We start from the raw sequence: 14,975 nt of genomic DNA, 5'->3' as shown, positions 1-14,975 counted from the left end.
TCTGGGCCGCGCCGCGGCGTTACGTCGTCACTAAGCGGCGCCGAGGGAGGGGCGAGGCCTGCGCGAGGAGGGAGCGGCCGCGGCCTGCGCGGTCCCGCGGTGTCATGGTGAGTGCGGCCCCGTCCCGGCCTGTCCCTTCCCCCGCCCCGCGGCCCCCGCCCCGCCCCGCTCTCACTGCTGCCCCCCCGCAGAGCCATGGAGCCGGGGCGCCAGACGCTGCCGCTGGAGAACGCCTCCATCCTCTCGGAGGGCGCCCTGCAGGACGGGCACCGCCTCTGGATCGGCAACCTCGACCCCAAGATCACCGAGTGAGTGACTCTGCGCGGCACCGGGCCCTCCCGGTACCCCCCCGTCAGCGGACCCGCCTCCCCCGGCCCTTTCATCCCTCAGGGGCGCCGCCTCCCTCCCGCTACCCCGCCCTCGGTACCGCCCCTCCCGGTACCCCATCAACGGGGCCCTGTCCCTCTCCCCAGCAGTCGTACCGGTCCCCCGGTACCCCATCAACGGGCCCATGTCCCGTTCCCCCCCAGCAGCGCAGCACCCCCGGGCAGTGAGGCGTCTCCCCGCCCTGGTTCCTGCCCCGGCCCTCCCCAGCCATGGCTGCCCCTGAGGACCCGGCGCTGGGTCCCCGGTGCCCCCCTGGGTGTGGGACGGGTGACCGTTTGGGGGACACTCTTTGACACCCCAGGAGGGCAGCGGAGGCTGACGTAGCACACACAGCTCTCACCTCTGCCCTGCAGCGAGGGGTGACGGTCACCCACTGGAGATTTGCCAGCTGGTCCCAGGTCCCACGGCACTTTGTGGGCGACTCGGTGTCTGCTCGGTGCGGCTGCCTGGCAGCAAATGGCCTGAATTGTGTGTGGCGGGGGGGGAGTGTGTGTATATGGGGTGTCTCCAGGGCTGCGCTGGCCCCACAGACTGAGGGGGTCAGAGGCTGGCTCTTAACTACTGCATACAGCAATCTTCTGAGCCACTGCTCAGGCTGGAAGCCCGGGAGTGAAAAACACCTTCATTTCCTAAACACGTTAGAATTTTAGGTTTGAGACTTTCAGGGTGACCAAGAGCCTTGTTTTGTTATTTTACTGGTGTCAGCAGCGGGATGTAGGTTGAACAGGGAGTTACTCACTTGAGTAACTGGGTGGTAACGGGGTAGGGTACAGTGTGGCTGGCTGATTGTGGTGGATAAGTGCATAAATCAAACGTGTGTGCCTATGCATTTCATGTTTTCTTCAGACTACAGATAATTATCTTCTGAGCAAACATAATATTTTAACGGCTAAATTGTCAAGGAAATGTGACTTGCTGTCCAATGTTTGGATAGTGTGGTGAGAAATCAGTAGGTTGTATAAAAAAAACCCCAAACAAAACAACAATTTGGGATTTATACACTTCTAAGAAACAAGCATTTTTGATTAACTATTGTATATGCCTGTCATGGAATACTTTTTCTTCCTGCTTCTTTTTGTGTGTGTGCAGGTGCTAGGTTTTTATTCTAAATGTGGTTCATCTTAACAGAGCAGTTTTCTAATAGCCTCTAAATGGAATCATTAATGCATTGTGCTTTTCAGCCATTCAGCTTTGGGTGGTTTCTGCATTAATTACCATTTTTATCCCACAGCTATGTTACTCTGGTTTGTCCACATTCACTGACCACGTAAAATTAGATACAGGAGTTCTTGAGCATGTTGTTTGCTGGGTCCTTAAAGATTCAGGAAACTGGGTTAGTGTGAGGGGAAGAATAGTGGGTGTTTGTAAATGCATTAGATCCTTCACTTCCAGGGGTGATCGTTAGTTGTGGTTTTAAAGACGCTTTCAGTCCAGGTTGTTCTTCTGAATCTAGGCCAGACAAGTAATAGCTTTATATGGCAACATTTACTATTTTCATAGCTTGGGTGAAATAAGTTTTGTGGGTTTCGGTCAGCTTCTTGCATGGGCAGGCTCTTCCTTTTCGAATAACCTATTGTAGCTGCATGAATTCAGCAGTCTGGATGTGGGACACAGCCTCCCTGGTACACTCGCTGCTGGGGACCATGTCCAGAGCAGTGTTGTGGCTGTGGGCAATGGGCAAGAGACTGGTTAGAGGGCTTTGTCCTCCAGCATCGTCAAACCGTGAGTGCTCCCATGCTACTAAGTGTTTAAAGTTTGCCCAGTGATGAGTGACAGTGCTTGTTGTTTATTCCAGGCTTTATAATTCTGTGCCTTGCTTTTGGTTTTGCTTTAAAAATGGCTATTCTCTCTTGCAAGCTATATTGTAATCTTTGTGAATGAAAAAAAAAAAAAAGAGGAAGTTCCTTTTAACACATTGTCAGTGTAGAGAGAAAGAGCGCGGTTCTGTGTCAAGTCAGTAAGTTTCTATAAATCATCTTGACCCTTACTTTCTTATCCTAAGGGCTTACATCTCTGCTCATAGTTGCTCATCTGAATTATCCCTGTTGAGGTTACTAATCACATGACTGAAAACATATACCTGAAAACTAAATAGCTGTTTCTTTATTTGCTGCTTTTATCTGATTTTTTTAAGGGTTGTTCCTGCAATTTCTATCTTAGATTTGTTTAAGACGGTGTAAAGTTGATTGAGTTGTTAGCAGGGTTAATAACTGGTTGTGACTTTCTTGAGCAGAAATGAGTTCAGAAAGTCTCAAATTAACCCAAGACTTCCATTTAGAGAGTAACCTATAGCTGCAATCAAGCGCTAGGGAGTTAATAGGTAACGTACACATTTGAGCTCAAGCTGCAGTAATAGGAATTTATAAATGTAGGGCTGCCCACAAATTACAGCCTGCAAGCTGTAAAATGGCTTATAGGAGGTTATTGCATGTACTGAGTAACTCTGACTCAAATGGGAGTCTCAAAGGATCTTGAACGCTGACATATGCTACGTACTAGGCTATGGTGGGTCTTCTGGTTGGCATTCCTCCTTATCAGTGACGTTTGCTTGGGTGACTTCTCTTCTTTTATCCAGCACCCTTAGAGGACTGTTCTGCCTCTGGAAGAAGATAGTTTTAGGAATCTCCTGAGTGTATTCTTAGCAGCTGGAAGGAGGTGAGCTGCCACCGTAGGACCTGTTCATGATGTAGGACATCATCTCCAGGCACTGCTGACACTGAATGATCCCTGCTGTGCAGCTTGCCTGCCGTGGCAGTGCACGAGGAGGGCAGCAGATGGTCGGTTCTGGGTTTGGTATCCCTGAGCAAGGAAGCCATGGAGTCCCCTCACCATCACCATGCGCATTGCTTGGTGCAGCATTTGTCCCCCAGCTGTGCAGTGGGGTAGGAGATGTGCTATGGCACAACTGTTTGTTCACATCACCTCTCAGCACTCCTGTACTGCAGGGAAAAACCCCATACTTTACTTCTGTCTCCCGCATGGCAAGCAAAGTAGGACTGCCTCCTCTGCCCATTCCCATTTGTAAAGCCTTTTGAGACTCTTCTGGACGGGCAAAAATTTCATTTCCAGCTCTGTAATTACACATACATATTATCTAATTTCCAGTAGCCTTTGAATGACCAGTCATTTTCCACTGGTATGAAATAGCGGGTGTTCAACTTCCTTGGCTGTTCTGCAGCTTGTCTAGGATCCCATCTTGATGAGTCTCACCTAGAAAACAATGTGTGCGCACGTTGTTGTTACAGACTCCTACTGACTCCCAGTGGGGCAAAATTCTTCGCAATAATAGGTTTTGCATATGGCCCGGTACCTTTGCGGTATCCTTGGGACAGCATTGTTCAGAGGAAGCCTTGCCTGTGTTTGAATAGCGCTCAGGGTGCCAGGAGGAAGAGCAGAGGAAAAGGAAATGGGGGAGCTGCTGGTTTGTCTCGCATTCACATCAGATGACAGGAAGTGGAAATTGAGGTTGGCTGCGGTGATCTGTGCGGCACGGTGGGGCCGCATCTGTGCGAATCACTTCCAAGCTCTGGATAACCCAAGTCATTGCCATAGTAAAGCTTTATACATGTTCTCACTTTTTTTTAAGGCTTCGGGTTTTCCGTGACAGGTCTTCCTTCACTACTGAAGTTCTCTTGGCTTGGAGAACTACCTGTCAAGTTACTGTTAATGGCCTCAGTGTATTAACAATAACAAATTGAAATCACAGCCTGAAACTTTTAGTTATACAAGACTTCAGTTCTGAGCTGTTCCATGGAGAGTAGGTGACCTGAAGTTCTAAAAATTTCATGTGTGGTTGGAACATAGCGTTTGCATCATCTACAATCTAAAGATTCTAAATAAAATGGATTACATAGGTTGCTTCTAGACTTTCAATAAAATTTGTTTGAAAGGAACAGCTACCACTTTGCTGCTAAGAAAGTATTATTTGAATGCAGAGGTTCTCAGAAAAAAAAAAAAAAACTCCACAAGGTATTCTTTTAGTCAGGCAGCTGCAGGGTTTCGTTGTTGCTGAATAGAATGCCGTGAGAGTCACTGTTGCCCTTCCACTGCCTCTGTAATTGCCAAAAGGGGGACAGCATTCTAGTGGTAAGGACTTTATTTTCATACTTCTGAAACTGCAAGTGCTTTTTGTAGGAATATGTTTACGGAAAGAAACCTGTGGTGCACTTACATATTTTGGAAGCTCTGAAAATTCAACATGGGGAGTTTTATATACATCACGTGTCTCCAAAGTTAGAGTTTTTACTTGCACGGCTGTGATTGCTTGTTGGTAGTTTGAGGTGCGGTGGTGACACTTCACTACTGTGTAAACAGCTCCATTTTTTTTATTTTTCCCCTGCTCTCACTTTTCTGTCTCCCTTGCCTCCTGAGCAGAGGCTGAGGGTTCGTAGCCCTCTTGGAAGACCGCAGTGCTTCGTCTGTATTCCAAAGGATGTAGGAAGCCTTCCATAATCAATTACAATGTGCTTATTCCCCTGGGGGACAACTTGGCCCTTCGGCACTGCTCGTCTGAACACTTGCTGCACCTTCACCTCTTTAAAAGTGCATATCCTGAATGTCCACCGTGACCCATCCTGTGAGATGACTCACATTCCTGGAACTTTCTTGCCTGGCCTCTGAAGCTTAACAAAGGCCTAAAGCCCTTTTCAAACATCCTATCAGGCTTTATTAGGAAAAATGTTGTCTGCCCTTCCTATTTGGACTGTCCCTAAAATTGCCTGGGGCATTTGGCCATCTTGGGCCACTGCTGACCATTCATGCCTGACACGCAAGGTTTCATGCGGTGCCTGGTGCTCCATGTGCCCGTTGAGTTATCCTGGTAGGCTTTCAGAGCGCTGTGTGTTACCTCGCAATTTGAAAATTTGGCTTAGATTACGTGGCTTGCTAACAAATGGTGTACATCTGATCAGGAGAAGATGAGTCCTGACTAAAACACCTTTATTAAACTCTTAGGCAATTCTTAAACTCCAGCGATGGGCTCAGGCAGTGAAGTAGTACAGGTGTCCTTTTCCTTGTAGGTCACTGGGCGTTGTTAAACGCTTTGATCCAGGGACCCAGAAAAGCTGCAAAGAACTTTCAGGATTAGATGTGGCCTGTACAACAAATGTGCTCCTAATCTTAAGCTGCTCAGTGAACTAGATACTAAGCAGACAGATTTACTCTGGCTTTTCCCAGTTTTATTGAAAACAGCACACTCCCCACTGGATGGCAGGAATATAATTGGCTAAATAAGTGTCTGACTTTCATGTGCATGTCGCTGCAAAGCTGTCTGAGTCAGAAGCACCGACGGATTTGGTCTGGATGATACTGAGGTCTGTCTGGTGCCTTTTTTTGCCTGGTCTACCGTCAATTCCTGGTTGCAGTTTGTTCTGCTTATTCTTCTGTCTTCCCGCTTCCCCAGCTCTGCCCGGCAAGTGGGAGATGGCTGCGTTTCTGGATGATCTGGCCACGTTCTTGTCAGTGCACTGATGCTGGTTGGCACAGGGAAGGGATGGGACGAGCAATGCTTGTACAGGGAGAGGGAGGGCAGCAAGAACAGCGGGGATCCCGAGGGACGCAGGGTGCTGTGGGCTGGGACTGCTTGTGCAGGGAGAGGAATAAAGGGACTGTAGCTTCAGGTGGTCACATCAGGGCTAGGGAGGGGGAGACACGATGTTTATGCTTGAAAGTAGGTGTGATTTAGAGCAGCCGGAGGCAAAGCCCCCCTAGACTCCTAGCAAACCATTCCATAATTGTCCAAAAGCCAACTATTAATAGATTTTCTGCATGCCCTGCAGCTGGCACTGCTGGGAGGGAAGCTTTGTGCCTTGGGGTTTTAGAGCAGTCACTGATAATGCAGCTCAGAGCTACGGATGCTGAAGCGTTGCTGTACAGGGTGCTCACCTCTGCAGGTGTTTGGGAATACACATGTGACACAACTGAACCGCTTATGTGGCTGATTGAGGGGGGTTCCTCTCTATCTCCTTGTTTTCAGAGTGGTGAAAGGTTTCGTAAATATCTTTTCTCCCCTTCAGATACCACCTTCTCAAACTCCTCCAGAAGTTTGGCAAAGTAAAGCAATTTGACTTTCTCTTTCACAAGTCCGGTGCTCTGGAGGGGCAGCCAAGGGGTTACTGTTTTGTGAACTTTGAAACCAAACAGGTATGTTACTATTATCTAAAATTCTGATTTAAATGACTGGCTTCTTTCCCCATTTTTTTTTTTTAATGACAATGTAAAGCTAAAACAGGAAGGGATAAGTTAAATACCTTGTCTACACAAACCTGCAGACTCTTAACAGCCCCACTCCGTGACAGCCGCTCTGTGGCTGCTCCTGGAAGTAGCAATAGTGATTTCCTTTCTCCTGTGCTGTCTTTTCCTGAATCCTGCTTTCTAACGCTAATCGGAAAGGGCTAGTTCTTTGGTCCACTTTTATAGTGAGCTTGTGGAGTTGCACAGTGGAGATGCTGCGATCCACGCAGAGCCTTGTATCAGCCTGCCAGACCTCCTGAAATCCAGAACGGCTCTGAAGTCCTCCAGACACCAACTTGTGTGATGCTGCCGGGTGTTCGACATGACAAATCTGTAGCATCCAGGAGTGAACTGCCCCAGCTATCCATTTGGGGCTTTTGCTCTTGTTAGAAATCGAAATTTCAAGTCATGCTCTGCTGTAACTTCAGAGCTGTAGTTATTTTGTCACAATTCTGTCAGAATTGTTCAAAAGTTCTGAAGGACAGTTTATTTGGAGATTGCTTATTATTGTATGCCCTCATCTTTTTGCTGGTAAGGATGTCAGAAGAGCCCTGCCACAGCGCGTTACCTCTGGAAGCTATGCTGGAATGGTTATTCATGGTGAGGTGAAACATCATCGCAACGTAAATTTTCAACTGCTGTGAATTAAGTTTTATAGGAGTGTCCTGAAGCTGAGATTCCACTGCTAAGCCTAGATCAGGACCGAGTGGATAATTCCCTCAGTGCGCATGAGCAGGATGTGGAATAAGCATAGATAGATGTTAATGAGGCCCATGTAATCACTGTAATGAGTCTCAGTATTTTCTAGAGAAATTCCTGTAGCATAAATCACCCTCAGAATGCTGTTCCAGCGGCCTCTACATTTGATATTTTCAAACTCCTGATCTTTTTTCCCATTTCTTCCCCCAAAACAAGTGAAAGAATCAGCCTTATTGGTTTATAAAAGTCTGGTTACTGAGATGGATGTTGCCGTCTTCCAAAGATATTCCTGGATTGGGATATAATGGGGTAAACTTTCTTTGCTGTCAGTTAGCTGTACTTACAGAAGACTGATTTACAAAGAAAAAAGGCTCTTTACGTCTGAGTTGGTTTTGACTGAAGAGTTGGTTTGTTTATTGAACTGTCTTCCTGTGCATCCTGTGCAGGAAGCAGAAAAGGCGATCCAATGTCTCAATGGGAAGCTGGCCCTTTCCAAGAAATTGGTGGTGCGGTGGGCACATGCACAAGTCAAGGTAAGCTGCTTGGTGTAATTTGCAAAATGGAAAAATGTTAATATTAAGGAACAGTTCTTATCAAGGCTGTCTTAGCCTGGCAAGAGAATTTTAGTCTGTTCTAGCAAATAACTCAGAGAAACAGTATTAACAATCTGCTACTTCTCCCGTCTACCTAAACTCTGCTGGATTAGCTGTAAGAATAGGCCATTTAACCTGATGTTCTCTGTAAGGGAGTTACTGATCAGACCGATATGAACAGATTACTTCTATAAATGTCCACGTTTTAACTTTTCCCAAACTTAACGAGTGATTGGCTGAAAGTTTGTATCCTTGCCTTTGTGGTTTTGCTCTCTTTTTGGATAGGAGGTGCATGGAAATTCCCAATTACTGAGTACTTCGTTGCTTTATTCCACTTCTGAAAGCACTTATGTGGCAGCAGCTCTAATTACTTTTGACTTTAAAGCAACGTATTTCACATCTAAGCTAAATATCCTTTTGTAACTTGCTGTGTTGTACAAAACGTCAAGTTTTTAATATTAATTTAGGCAGCACCTTCTGGAACATCTTTTTTTTTTTAATTCTTTAAATTCTTGTCTTGTTTCTCCTGGAGTTGTTTACTATCTGGTAGTTGATAAAGCAATTTGCTTTGAATAACTTTCTTTGCAGATAACTGGATTCTTGTTGCTATTTTCCTTTGGGTAGTTTGCTTTTAGCATGCTTTGATTATCCTACAAGCAGCTCTCTACCCTTCCTCTTATCATGTATACTAGTGCATCTGGTTTAGATGCCAAAAAAAACCCAAACCACAAAACAAACCAAACCAACCCAAAGCAGGTATCTTCATTAGAGGAGACCACATTGTTTTAATTATCGGCTTCAAGGGCTCCAGGCTCTTGTCAGCACATCCAAGCTTGTGCAAATGCAGTCTCCATTTTCTTTAGCTCTGTAGCTACTCGAGCGCCACGTGCTTCTGGATGCCTGAGGAATGATCAGGCCATAAAAGGAGCTTCAGGCAGAGGAGTGAGTGTCTGCCCAGCTGGGCGTTCAGCGGGGTGGCTCAGTGCTCGGCTGTCCGGGGTATGGTGAAGAACATGCATAAATAATCAGTTCAGTTTGCATGGCGTTTTCTGATCTGTGAATGGAAAGATTTAACGACACAGAACTGGCTTATTGTAACAAGTGTTTATTTTTGACAATACCAGCACCATGCTAAGTAGTTTTAAGATGAGTGGCCAAGGCTTACCAGACACTGTCGGTTTGAGCAGCTCTGCTGAAAAACAAGGCTGACTTTGTGCCAAGCGAAATAAGGAAGCAGAACACTGCGAATAGTTCAGGAGGCCCATTGCCCACAGAGATGACAGACTCACAAGCTGCTTTCTACAGAAAAGAGGTCATTCCATGTACTGGTCTTTTTTTTTTTTTTTTTTTCCTCCCAGCACTGCATGATTCTGTGCAGTCGTGTGCTTGGATTGCCTTCTGACTCTGCACAATGTCTGTATAAAGAGCAGAGCAATACAGTACGGTAATTACCTTAAAATTTACCATCTTTGCTTCATGCCTTATATAGAGGGGAACAAGAAGTGGTAAGACAGGGTGAGGTTTAAGGATCTGTAGTACAATGCACATAAGTGTTCAGCATCAGAGTCTACATTCCACGTTGGTACTATACAAATATTATGGTTGGGATTTGTTTTGGTGTTTGGCCACCAAAAAGATTCCTAGTGAAAGCTTTGAAAAATCAGAGGTGATGTTAATACAACTTTAAAGTGTGTCTTTGGGCAAATGTTTCTTTGTTCGTAATTTCAGCTGACTTCAATCCTTGGTCTCTTGTTCGCAGAGATACGATCACAATAAAAATGAGAAGATCCTTCCAATCAGTCTGGAGCCATCTTCCAGCACGGAGCCGCCCCAGTCTAACCTCAGGTAGGAGATGGGGTGGGTGAGAGGCGACCAAACCGTGGGAGTGGCAGAGAACTCACTTCTTCAATAAGATCTGGAGTTGTTGGCGTTATCTTTGTGCTAAAAATAGAACATGGCAGAAAAGCTGTTTTAGACGGGCAGCATGCTGCAGAGTAACTCATTTGATGTGGGATACTTCAGACTTGAAGTTCATTTTCTAACGTGTGAAGCCACCAGGGCAGTAAGAAAGAAAAGGGGTAAGGTGGGGAATTGGGAATGTGTAACATTCCCGCTCATTTGGAAAGAACGTGCTTTGCACTTTTGCATATGAATTTCAGTGAGAGGTTTTGTACTGCCCTAGTTTGATTAAGCAAAGTGCTTTAGAGCAAGAATTTGTATTATAGTGGTAAAAGATAAAAACAACATCAGAGGTAGTACTTGGGTTTGGGGTTTTTTTTGCCAGTGTTAGGGCTGGTAGGTCTTCTCTGGGGGATGTGGTTAGGTTCTCCACCCCTCTGTTTACCTAAAGCAGGTAGTGCTGCCTTGCTAATTCACAGCTTCCTTGAAAGGATGTGTGATTTTCCTCTGTGTTCTGTCAGTGGAACCCTATAAGGAACCAGGAGTGGGTATAATGAATTTGCCTACAGATAAAATGAACTTGGAATTCAGAAGCGACATGCTAGGAAGTAATGCGCAAAGAGACTTGAGTCATGCCGATTGTTAGCTACGTCAGTGGCACAAAGGAGTCGTTTTAGTGAGGATGGATGCTGCAGGAAGCCCCAGGAGAGAAGGGAACGTTCCTCAGTCCATACCCGATGGAGGATAGTGAATACCGAAAGTCCTAGGAATTTGGGGTGTAACCTGGGATAGCTTCTCCCTTTGGGATAAACCCTGCTAATGCTGAAACAATGTTTCTTCCTGACCTAATTAGAGTCTGGGGTTTTCCCATCCCGAGCAGTCTTGTAGCTGGGAGGAAGTCTGGCTTTCATTTCTCTGCTGTTTCCAGCAGCCTCGTCTGAGCTGAGCTCTGCTGCACATGCTCAGACCGCTTTAAATGACGTCATTTTACATGAAATAGGAAGCCTTGTTGTATACTTGTCTTGCTCGGTGTCCTCAAGAAAGTGCTGAGTAGGTGCAAGGACCGTTATTTTCCGGTGCTGTGATACATCTTGGAGGACTTTTCCTAAGCAAATCCATGCTGAGGATTGAAATGAAATAGTGTGGGCTTTAAGCCTCCCAATTTCACGCTGCTTTTGAGTGCAGCGATGGGGGCTGCTCGGCCCCTCCTCGTGTGGCGAAGTATTCGCGTGTCAGCAAAATCTCTGGATTGCTGTATTCTGATTCCGTGCTAAGATCGAGCTTGATTTCTCTTCTGTTTTCTCTCTTTCCAGTGTCAGTGCAAAAATAAAGGCCATTGAAGCCAAGCTGAAAATGATGGCAGAAAACCCAGATGCGGAATACGCAGCAGCGCCTGTTTATTCTTACTTCAAACCACCGGATAAGAAAAGGACTACTCCTTATTCCAGAGCTGCCTGGAAATCTAGAAGATGATGCTTATGAATTGATAATGGTAGCAAGAAACACTGCTTTGTATACCTGGAGTCCTCCAATGCTTTTGTACTTTGTAGAGTGAGCAGGATACTGCCACCCGAGCACACCACCACCGTACGTGGCACAGTGTTCTGTAACACCTTAGGTGGTCTGCTGAATACTCCTTACTGCCAGTGCAGCTTCGCAGCTGAACGCTGTTCAGAGAAGTAGGTTCCCTTCAAAGCCTCTGATGAACACGCAGACAACCTCTCGTTAGCGTGCATTCATTAGCGAGATTAGAAACAGTAACCAGTGTATGGAGTAAAGCATATCCAAAAATACTCCATTTAACTGATTACTTTTTAAAGTATTTTTGAACAAAACGTATTCCGATTTGTGTTTTTAATGGAGGGGAAGCACTTGGTTTTGATTAACGTTCTGTAGTTACCATGGAAAACTTTTTCGTCTCAATAAAACTCATTTTAAATAGATTTTGCAACACTTTTAGTAACTGTGCATGCAATATTTTATATGCACCAAAGCAAATTTATTTTGCAGACTTTCAAGTATTAGTTTATGATACAGTAACCTTAAGATAAGTCATGACACAGCACGGGTATTTTCAGTGTCGTTTGGGCTGCAGGTATGCGCCTCAGTGTAGGAATTAGTGTATTTACACACCACTGAGGTCTGTGCTGTGCCGTAACTTCAGAGCACAGCAGTGGCATATCTAATGTTTGCGTTCAGTAATCCCCTTCAGTGGTAGCTCTTCATAAACCAGATGTGACAGCGTGAGAATAACACTGCAGCCTCAGAGACATCTGCCAAGCACATGACCTCAGTGTTTGCCCACCAACCAGTCCAACTTCTGGTTTTCACTGGCTGGTGAAGGTGGTTGGTTGCCTCTTGGTGTAAAGTGGCACAAATGTTTGTGGGGAAGTGGTTCTGCCGTGTGCTGAGGATTACCTGCACCAGGTGCTTAATTTGCAAGTCTGATGGATGGCATCTCGCTTCAACCATTTGATCTGCAGTGCGTTCTTCTCCCTAAACGTTCTCTGCAAAATAGAAATCTGAGAAACAAACATTGTCTGGCAGCGGTTTCTCCTTGGTACGCACAGCCCTGTGACTGCGTGTGCAAGGGGGACGTTGAAGAACGTGTGTGCTTGGGTCCAGGAGACACTGGTCTGACTGTGTCAATGTCCACTCCCTAATCCTTTCAGTGGTGAATCTTTACCTCTCTGGACACTCTTGAGTTGCTTCCCCAAGCTGGTTAACAGTTATCTCAAACAAGAAAAGGAAAATAATTTTTAATCAGCCCCTGGTTTCTGTACACCGGTGTTGCACACTGGCATAGCAAAGTAAGGGTTGTATTCCCGCCGCGGCACACCTACCTCCAAGCAGAGCACACTTCCTGCTTCCCAGCTGAGCATCCGGAATGGAGCTGGGCACTCGTGGGGTGGGTGGGTGGATGGATGGATGGATGGATGGATGGATTGTTAAAAGCCTGAATTGTTTAGAAGTAGGTCTCGTGGTGTTAAATATTTGCTTTCTAGTTTTTGGGTACCTGACTAAAGAGAAAAGTAGTATCGCTGGGAGTTTGTACCCCCATGAATGTTGATAACACCCATTTACATTCCTCTGCCAACAGCCTGTGGTTTGTTCTTGCGTGGTCTAACGTTTGTAGTCCTCTGGATCTGTATCTGTGTTAGTTAGAAGAGCAATCAATTTTATTTCTGTTAGGAATTTAGCAAATACCTAGATTCAAATCGGGTGTGTGGTTGTGTTCCCATCAGAAACATGCTTTGATACTTATTTGTATTTAAATACAATTTGTTGAAATTCTTACGGCTCTAAATAAACATTTAAAATGCATGTTTTCCTCTAGGAAAGCGAGGGTGGCAAGCAGGAAGTGAGGGTGGTAAATGCTTGGCATCAGCCGAAGTCCACTGATACAAATCTGGCTACAATAGCAGTAGTCTTTTTTTTTTATTATTAATTTTTTTTTTTTGCGCTACCACAGGCCTTAACAGAAGTGCCTTGTCTGTTGTTCGGCCAGACTCAGACCTGGGGGAGCTTTATTGCAGGTCAGCGTTTGTGTCGGGCATTCCCGCCGCCGCCGGCCTGGCAGGCGCTCGTGCTGCCTGCGCTTCCCGGGAACGCCGCTTCCCGAAGGCCCTGGCAGCCGGTGGCAATAGTGCAGCAAAACCAGGGAGTTTCTAACCCTGGAGCTGGGGGGAGGTAAATGCTCAGGAACGTTTTTTCATGAGCATCAGCTCTGGGGCTTTGCATACCAACCATCGTAAAATAGGCTTGGCAAGCACCAGGAAGCGTAGCATCGCTGGGGTGGAGGATGCGGCTGGCTCCGAAGCCGTAAGTACGGAGGTTGGCAGGCTGGCGGTGGGAAGGAGAGCTGGGTTTGATGCCTGGCTCCCCTCTGGGGCTGTTTCTTACCACTGGCATATGGCCCTGCCCTCTCAGGGGTTTCTTTGCTTCCCCTGTATCTCCAGCAAATCCCTGCGGGCGAGGTGGGGTACCAAGGTCAGTGTTCACCATGTCCATGGCGTGGGTTTTTCCTCAACAATCTTCCTGCCTGTGGTGAGAGCCCCTCACCTGGGATGGGAACGAAATCATGCCTTCACCCGTGGGAACATACAACATGCCTAACCCCAAATCTTGGGATTCTGGCTTGGGTTGTTCGTTGCCCAGCCTCCTTGTTGCTGCCTCGCACGAGCTCTGGCGCTGGTGGGAGGGAGCGCACTGGGGGCAAGAACAGGGATGAAGCTGGTGCTAATACCCAGCAACTCCACCCAAGCACTGCAGGGGCTGTTCCTGGCGCAGGCAGCCGTGAAACACTCTTGAAGAGATGTACCTGCTCTCAGCAGGCAGCGAGGGCAGGAGGCTGCCGGCCCACAGGGCCAAGACTCGATCCCAAGGCCGGGGAAAGGCAGAGGCTGGGCTGGAGTCACCCTGATCCTGAGCCTGTTCTGGCTTTGCGGGGCTCAGAGCGCCTGGTCTGTAATTTTTAGAGTAGAGAAAGCCGTCAGCGTTACTGTGCTGTGGTGCGCCGTGGCCCTTACAGCCCCGCATCGCTCTCGGATGCAAACAAAACCAGCGCTGTGTAGGGGACACATGGCTTTCATGGCTGTGTCCGTGAAAACTCCTACGTGTTTCTTCTGGAGCAATCGGAGCCAATTCAGACCCTGCCAGCGCGGATGAGTGCTTTAAATTGTCCTTTCTCAGCACCGCTCCTCCGCACTTGTCCCTGTCCGTGTCCTCCTGCCGCTCTGCCTTCCTCCGCGGAGCTGAGGATGGAGGGCAGGATGAGCAGCGGGCCTTGGGCTGAGTTTCTTAGGGGTTTGTCGGGCTTTCTTGCAACCTCGATGTTTAAACCTAATGTCTTGTATTTATTCTAAAATGGCTTTCATCTGATTTCCCTCTCGGTTAACAATTTAGCTGTCAAAATCAATAACGGCGAGGATCCATCCCCGGCCGCCATCAGCTCACGTTACCGTCCTGCAATTACTCCGTGGTGGAACCGCTGCCGGGGCTTTGCCGGGGAATTATCAGGTTACTAATGAAGCCCGGGCAGAGGCGGGCGGCCAGACGCCGCGGCGGTGGGTGCGATCCCCGCTGCCGCTCCCCATCCCGCCCCGCGGGGGGCTCCGGGGCCGCCGCCGGTCCCGGCGGTGCGGGGCGGCGCTGCCCCGGGGCCGG

General features: G+C 47.3%; 1 protein-coding gene across 1 annotated transcript; it reads left to right on the top strand.

Annotated features, from left to right (window-relative positions):
- The first annotated feature begins 44 nt into the window (after positions 1-44).
- Positions 45-11,752, top strand: RBM18 (RNA binding motif protein 18). The gene is made up of 6 exons (XM_082492605.1): positions 45-107; positions 192-308; positions 6,402-6,528; positions 7,764-7,850; positions 9,670-9,755; positions 11,123-11,752. The coding sequence occupies exons 2-6, from the start codon at positions 196-198 to the stop codon at positions 11,280-11,282; spliced, it is 573 nt and encodes a 190-aa protein (XP_082348731.1). The 5' UTR covers positions 45-107; positions 192-195; the 3' UTR covers positions 11,283-11,752.
- The last annotated feature ends 3,223 nt before the right edge of the window (positions 11,753-14,975 follow it).

This window comes from Vanellus vanellus, assembly GCF_965231255.1.
Source record: "Vanellus vanellus genome assembly, chromosome: 18".
NCBI lineage: Eukaryota > Metazoa > Chordata > Aves > Charadriiformes > Charadriidae > Vanellus > Vanellus vanellus.
Note: the sequence above shows the minus strand (reverse complement) of the source record. Positions and strands in the feature narration are given on the sequence as shown.